The sequence below is a fragment of the Adiantum capillus-veneris genome, chromosome 8, assembly GCF_014529385.1.
Source record: "Adiantum capillus-veneris isolate H3 chromosome 8, ASM1452938v2, whole genome shotgun sequence".
Taxonomy (NCBI): Eukaryota; Viridiplantae; Streptophyta; class Polypodiopsida; order Polypodiales; family Pteridaceae; genus Adiantum; species Adiantum capillus-veneris.
In genome coordinates, this window is record NC_140938.1 from 137,355,069 (window position 1) to 137,362,713 (window position 7,645).

Below are 7,645 nucleotides of genomic sequence, written 5' to 3' on the forward strand. Positions count from 1 at the left end.
TAGCTGATGAACTTGACGCTTTATTTACGTTCGCGCAGATGGGTCCCTCGGGAATCCTGTCTTTGATGGTTTTTACTTCGGGTTTGAACCCTTGCGCTGAGCCCATTTTCTCTCCTGTTTCCTCAGAGGAACTTTTCCGGTCGGAACAATTTTGACCTCTTTCATGGTTAATATTTTTGGCGAGCTGGGGCCTGACATTTCCGTGTCATTCACCGGTCTCAAGATCGAGCCACCGCCTACATCCATTGGCACAGCTTGCTCCGTTTCGGACCTCTTCCTTGCCGTTAACATCTGCGAAAATTTGCCAATGTTCTCACTTACGACCAACACGTCGACTTCCATTAGCACCGAACCTTTAATAACTTATCAATGGCCCAATAATTGGGCCACCCGCAATCCACAAGCTTTTAGGCTATGGTATGAAGGGGGTGCAATACAAAAGGGAAGCCTCAAAGGAGCTATCAACGATTATTAACTACTATCTCAAAGGAGCGAATATTAACGTATGCAATCTACGATTATTAACTATGATCTCAAAACGATTATTTGTGGGTGAAATCGCGATTATTAAGTGTGAAGGGTATCGTGCAGCAGCATCTTGGCGCACCCTGATTCACAAACTCAACACCGCTGAGCTGTTGACTCCTAGCTCACTGCTTATTGTGTCCAGTATGGCCGCGGCGCGCTAGGAAAGAACCTCCCAAGGCGTACAACCAGTACTCAGGAGCATGCTCCGCTCACATGCAAAGCGAACCCTGAGCTCATGAAATCTACACGCCCTACCCTGCTCCTGCCATCGCTCGCCTGTCAGATAATTATTCTTATAAACACCTAGCATCTTTCTTCTCGTTGATCACTCACCATGTTTCCATTATATACGTCATAGGTTGTATGACATAAATTATAGATGAAATTCAAGCACCCAACTTAGGCTTGTACTAGAGAAAAGTTTTGGCTATATGGATTTTAGAAAACTGAGTTTTCTGAATTTCATTTCCAGTTTTGCATGTAAGAATGACTAAAAAGGCTATGAATGATCGAATTAAGCATTTTATCATGTGAGAATGACTAAACAAGGCTATGAATGACCGAATTAAGCAAGGTCTTAACTGTATTTATTCATAGATGCTAGTGTGATTCAATATGTTTATCAAGTACATGTAAATGCCAATTGTATTGTTAATTATTTGAAAGAGTTCGTCGTGCCTTGCAACTTTCATAACCATTCTAGGAAAGTATGTTAATGGGTCATGGCTTTGCGTCTTTGTGAGATTATTCTTCCTGTCGTGCATACCTCCACAAGGCATAATGGACCCGTCTCTGCTTCAGTGTTATGTATCCACCAACCAAAGCAACAATTGCTCTTATGATTTGATTGACCCTTAAAGAAAGCATGCGGTGTACTTTTACTTCCATAAACAAGGGAGGGCTTTGATAATTGGCCAATACATTGAGGATTCATGAAAAGGACCTTGTCGTGGAAGTGCATCAAAGCTCTCCTTACTACTGGCACCTTTATGCCATCATGACATATATAGGTGCCACAAGTGTTTGGAACATGCTTTGCATCTCAAGATGCAGAGTTTGTGGGGGGCCAATCGGGGACGAGTGCATCTTGAATCAAAGTCATCTCTGCCTTACCTCCATACACTTTGGGAATGTTGTCGGCACTGAACTCCTGGATGAGGGAGTCACTCGTTCCGTTGCCATCGAGAAAATAAATCTAGATTCAGAAGAAAAAAAAAGAGGCAGCAATCATTTTAGTCTTTAAGGGGGCAAAACAAAAGTAAAGTCAAGCTTTGAGAGAAGCCAAACTACATATTTGCCTGATTTGCCAAAGAACAAGACTCCCAAGTTCTCTCACAGAATAGGGATTTTCAGTGTAACATCTCGTTAAGAAGTTGGAAGGCAATCAAATGTCTTGGAATCAGGTGGGTACATGAGAGGCCGAGAAACAATGCTCCAAAAGAAATGTGTGTGTGTGTGGAAGCCAGTACCTTTTCTCGCGTCACTTTGTCAATAAACGGTGATGCCATTTTCCAGAAAGATGTGAAAATTGAGGGCACCTTCACGAAATACATCCTCGACAATCTCTCCGGGTAATACTTCTGAATTGACAATGAAGCCACACTTAAAATCTAAGCTCACAGCTGACAAAATGAAACAAGCCCAGAAGCAAGGTACCTGCCCGAGCTGGAGGCTCGAGAGAAGAGACTTGACATCCATGTTTTTGTATCCAATTCCTTCCAAATCCACAATCACTGTGTACTTTTCAACGCCGGCTGGAGCACTGAAGAGAACCCGTGCAAACAAGATTCAGGTCATAGAAGCTGCATATGGCTCATGATCTAATGTTACACGACTGGCTTACACTGTCAAATATGCATGTACCTGGCTATGGTTTTGTCCAATGTATACACCACAAACCCTGGTTCAACAAAGACAAACATCAAGAGTATGATGCCTATGTGCATGTGTGCCTGCATGAATGTCTTACTCTTGAATTCTTGGAAATCGGTCCTGTTGCCGAGATGATGGCGAGCAATCATGAAGAGAAGAGGGTAGCCCGTCTTCTTGGAGACGCCCTGCAGAAAGGCCTTGCCCTGGGCCAGCTCACTCTCTATTTGGCTCTCAGGGATGAATCCGAGAGGTACAAAGGAAGCCCTCCATGTCTGCTGCTCGGCCAGCATTTTGGCTGCGCGAGGGACATGCATTGCACGCGCACGCAAGAATCTCAGAAGCATGGCGTCGTCTATTCCCTGCATACAGTTGAGCGATTTCATGCCTGCGCAGGATAGGGAGGGACGGCGGGGGCGGGACTAACCTGCATGGAGATTCCTTGCGCGAGGAGAGAGGTGCGCATCTTGGCGAGCTTCGTCTTCACGCCATCGGCCATGCTCCTTGGAGGTTGCTGCTCCTGCTCTACTGCAAAGGTAGCAACGCCCCACAGACTACTACGGACATTTTAGGAGAATCTAAGTTGTTCATTTTCAAGGCAGTGGTCACGCGAGGCAGTTATCAGTTACTTTCGTAATGGATGGCCATAGTAGAGAGTAGAGACCTCTAGATTCTAGAAGTAGTAGTAGTAGGTGATTTGACTTCTATATGTCACATCTCTTGTTATGTATGGGGCCTGGGCCAGTGTTAGAAAAAAACTGGGGTCAGCGTATTTTAACAGGCTGAAATCCTAAAATCCCGATTAGATTTTGAGCTTGCCTAGAAGAAAACCGGGCAATTTTCATAAGTTTTAGTGTAATTACCGGCAAAAGCATTAAATTTCGACCGAAAAACCGGGAGTATTTCAAGTTTGCCCTTATTTTCTTGGGGTAGGAAAAGTGTTTTTTTCTAGCCCTGGCCTGGGCTTTAGCCTATGCACATTTACATTACATGACATGACATTTCATTACAATGAACTTGGAACCCAATATGAATTCACGGTGCATGCACATTTGCACAAGCTTCCAAAGCATTTATCCATTTGTCATACCACATGGCTTTTGACCTCTTCCATGAGATGCTGCCTACGCCATTTGCACTTATTCATATGTCAAGATAAGATCTATGCTTTAATTTGCTGAACTCTTTTGTATGGTTTTTCTCTGATTTACTAATCAAGGTTTTCTCTCATCGTTTTATTGTGGAGTTGCTCATGATTATCTTCATTATGAATGGGTCTTTGCTTAATCCTCCATAGCTCTATACTCAACTCATCTCTCACACTCACCTAGTATGTTTTGCAAAATGGATGCAGCTAGTTGCAAGAAGAAAAGGGGGGAGGGGGGGGGGGGGGGGGGGGGGGGGGGGGAGACTAAATCAAAATAGTTATCCCCTTCCATTTGGGTGCTCCCTTTCTTGCACCTAAACCAATATTGGTACAATGACACAAGCGGGTTGTAATGTAATGCAATTACTTCATGCGGCTTTCAAAACCAATAGTGTGCGAAGATCTCTCTCTCTCTCTCTCTCTCTCTCTCTCTCTCTCTCACACACACACACACAATAGGAGCATATATAGTGTTTCTGTCTTCACTTGGAAAATTTTTGTAACATAATGCTTTTCGACATTCTCAAACTCTTTCTAAGTAAACTTTGAGATGCTCTTGGCCCACACCCTCCCCACACTTCAACTCCATAAAGAAGAACCGGTGTCACAATGTGTCAAAACGGAGAACCCAACATTTGACATCCCTTGCATTACACATGTTCTCAAAAGCATAGTTCCTAGCTTTCAAACGATGCATAGCATATTCATGCCATTTGTGATTGGCCGGAACCTCAAGGCCAAGGTACTTAAAGCTCTCAAAAACTTCAAAGGTCTCATTGGTGTACACAATGCATGGCTTCTCCTTGTGGTTGGTTTTCACAAGCAGGACCTTTGTTTTGGATTCATGCACAATTAGCCCCATACATAGTATATCACATGTATCTTTGGTCCCATAGGTCATATTTGACTTGTGAAGACTTGAGGACTTTCAACCCCTTAATACGACAATGTAGAATTTAATGACAACCCCAACATCTGGGCAACTTGATGTGCAAGTTTGTAAGCTCCAACCATGATAGTAAACTCAAATAGGGTTGACATGTCCGAGTTTAACTTTAGACATCTATATTGTTGTAGCATTTTGATGGATTGTGTGCGGGTGTAGAGATTATAGAGCATTGACCTCTTTGAGATTGGGTGAGACTTTAAGTCATACTTTGGCATCTTGGTGCCCCTTTTATGGTTCGTTGGTGGTGGGAAGTGGGGAAGCGCGCTTCCTAATCACCAATGGTTTAGCATTAGGCTATGGAGGATGGAGCCTTATCTTGACTATAGTATTAGGGTTAGGGTTAGAGAGATGGAGATTGGGGTTAGGCTATGCCAAGTGCAACAGCATAAGGAGAGAGAGTAAAGACACAATGATCACCCTCAAAGTGAAAATGATTCATTAGAGAATAGCCTCTTAAGTAGACCTAGTGCTTTACGATCATCAGCTAGAGAGGTTGCATCCTTTTGCTATTGGACCATGTCATCATCTATCCTTTCCTAGGTGGCTAGAGGTCTTTTCCATATGGTTCCACGAGTTGGGCTACCCTAACAATCGCCCCTTTAAGCCAAACTTGTGGTTTTACAAAGACTTCATGTGATTTTGGATTTCTTCATGTGTTCATGTCATGGTGTACTCCTAGGCTAACATGATTCATCTACTTGATACATCATGGCGGTTCAATTTGGTTCATCACTATGGTTCAATGTCCCACGATACATCATGGCGGTTCTCAATTGGATTCATCACTATGGTTCACAAGTGAGACTTAATTAGTATAGGTTCACTAATAATCCTAGGTAATACAAAGTTTTCCGTTCATTCATTCATTTATGTGTGAAGAGGTCGTCATATGTGTCCTCTTCAAAATTGTCTTCATCTTGTTGTTCTCATCTTCTTCATCTTCATTTTGTTGGCTTTGTACGTTTTCATCATGTTGTCGTGTTGATCCTTGTCATGTATCTTCATTACGTTGTAATCTTCATTGGTGTCTTTGGTACGATGTGTTGCCCTTCTTGGCTAATGGTGCAAAGTACGTATACATTACAATGCTTATGATATGTGTGCTCATCATGATGGGTAGTGTTACAACGAAGGGCTCCTTCGACTAGTATCTAGAACCCATGCTTGTGTGTGTACAAGTACCTTCATGCACATGTGTATCATACATTTAATAAAGATCTTTGTGCATGAGATGCAAATGTGCTTTCAAATACAGATTGTGCATACATTTTGTAGCAGGGCTACATGACTACATAGGGATCAACTTGCATGGCCTGAAAGTGGCCTCCACTACTGAGTCTCAACTTTTTAGTACTCGATGGGGAGTCTTCGTCTTCAAGTGGATTCCCTTTGGCCTGATGAATGCACCAGCTTCCTGGAACAAAACGGCCTACATTGTGTTTGAGTCCTTCCTCAATAGCTTTCTACTAATTTTCATGGGACGACTTTTCTTGCTTCTTGAGACAAGGTTATGCAAGTCCAGTGGAATGTTTCCAATGACACATGGAGCAATTGACCCTCATCTTTTCTCATTGTTGAGAGGTAAATCTAAGACTCAACCCCAGTAAGTGTCATTTTATGGTCACCCAAGGTATTCTGTTGGGCCATATTGTATCAGCTAAAGATCTTTCCCCTGACCTAGAAAAGGTTATAGCCATCTTATGCATGCCTAGGCCAATCAATGCCAAAGGAGTGCATAGCTTTGTAGGCTATCATCGGTGGTTTATTAGAATGCTAGTTTATATTGCTAGGCCTCTGTCTCGCCTAACTAGTCCAACCCAACCTTTTTAGTGGACCTCTACAGAAAAACTACCCTTCAATTATATGAAGAAACCTCACACATGCACCCATCTTAGTCATACCAGATTGGTCACTTATTTTTCTTGTGCACATTGATGCCAACATCACATTTGTAGGCATAGTCCTTACTCAATCTTGCAGGGAGTACAAGTTGGACTGACCTATCTTCTATGCCAGTTGGCTACTCACAAATGATGAAAGAAATTATAGCACCACTAAGAGGGAGGGCTTGGCCATTTTCTATGCTCTACAAAAGTTTAGGAATTTTCTTTTGGGTGTACGCTTCATAGTCATAACCAAAAACCAGGCTCTGAAGTATCTTCTCAACAAGACTCAAGTGGTTGGGCATGTTTGGAGGTGGTTATTGCTGTTTTAGGAATTTGACTATGAGAGTGTCTTTTGCCCCAGCAAGGAGCACCAGTCGACCATCTATCTAGGGTCCAGTCAGGAGAGCCAGCATCAAGCATAGACGAAAACCTCCCTGACAGATTTTTTGCTAAGGTAGATATTGTCACATACTGGTATTCGGATGTTATGCATCTCTTGTCCACATGTTCTATTTAACAAACCTAAAAAGAGAAGACTGCTTGCCTTACAATGTGGACACACTATACAAAAAATGGTCCATATGGTGTTCTTCGCCGATGTGTCGTGACACATGAAGTCCAAGACATTTTGGAAGATGGTCATTTGTGTATCACAGGTGGCCACTACCTAGAGCACATAACTTCCCATCACATTTTACACACTTGATTGTGGTGGACTTACATGTTTTGAGATACAGTGTAGTATGCTCGGTCCTATGAATCTTGCCAACGGTGTGTTCCTAAACCAACTCGACAGTCTAACCGTCCCTTGCAGATCTCTTTGACATGGCCATTGGCTGACATTTGAAAGACGGGGCATCATTTTTGTTAGGCCAATCAATCTGGTTGGCCAACTAGGCAATAAAAGGTATATACTAGTATCCACATACTATGCTACCAAATGGGCAAAGGTGGTGGAAACCCCTGACCGCGTGCTTTGGTTGCCCTTTAGAGATCACCAATGATCAAGGGACCCATTTTGTAAATGAGTTGTTGGCCAATCTTTTTGACATGTACAAAATCTTCCATAAAAAATCTTGCTTCTACTATCCTCGGGTCAATGGGCCAAGCTGAAAGCACCAACAAGGTTCTCATGTCCCTGCTTCGCAAACATGTCACCTTCACTCGACCTCCTAGCCAACATTAGTTTTCGGCACCACATGAGCATATAGGATTTCTTTTAAATCCACCACTCAACATTACCCATTTTAGTTAGCTTTTGGCCAG

The 7,645-nt window shown here is 42.8% G+C and overlaps 1 protein-coding gene across 3 annotated transcripts; it reads right to left on the reverse strand.

Annotated features, from left to right (window-relative positions):
* Positions 1 to 1,093: 1,093 nt before the first annotated feature.
* Positions 1,094 to 3,002, reverse strand: LOC147453027 (uncharacterized). Of its 3 annotated transcripts, none has more exons than XM_086519063.1 (6): positions 2,825 to 2,996; positions 2,498 to 2,759; positions 2,392 to 2,428; positions 2,185 to 2,290; positions 1,998 to 2,108; positions 1,094 to 1,723 (listed from the first exon to the last, which is right to left on the reverse strand). In XM_086519063.1, exons 1-6 carry the CDS (start codon positions 2,894 to 2,896, stop codon positions 1,571 to 1,573), a joined length of 741 nt encoding a protein of 246 aa, XP_086375189.1. In that variant the 5' UTR covers positions 2,897 to 2,996; the 3' UTR covers positions 1,094 to 1,570. The 3 variants fall into 3 exon arrangements, with proteins under 3 accessions (XP_086375189.1, XP_086375191.1, XP_086375188.1); XM_086519065.1 differs by having other exon boundaries at positions 2,498 to 2,752; positions 2,825 to 2,976; XM_086519062.1 differs by having other exon boundaries at positions 2,392 to 2,759; positions 2,825 to 3,002.
* Positions 3,003 to 7,645: the final 4,643 nt, after the last annotated feature.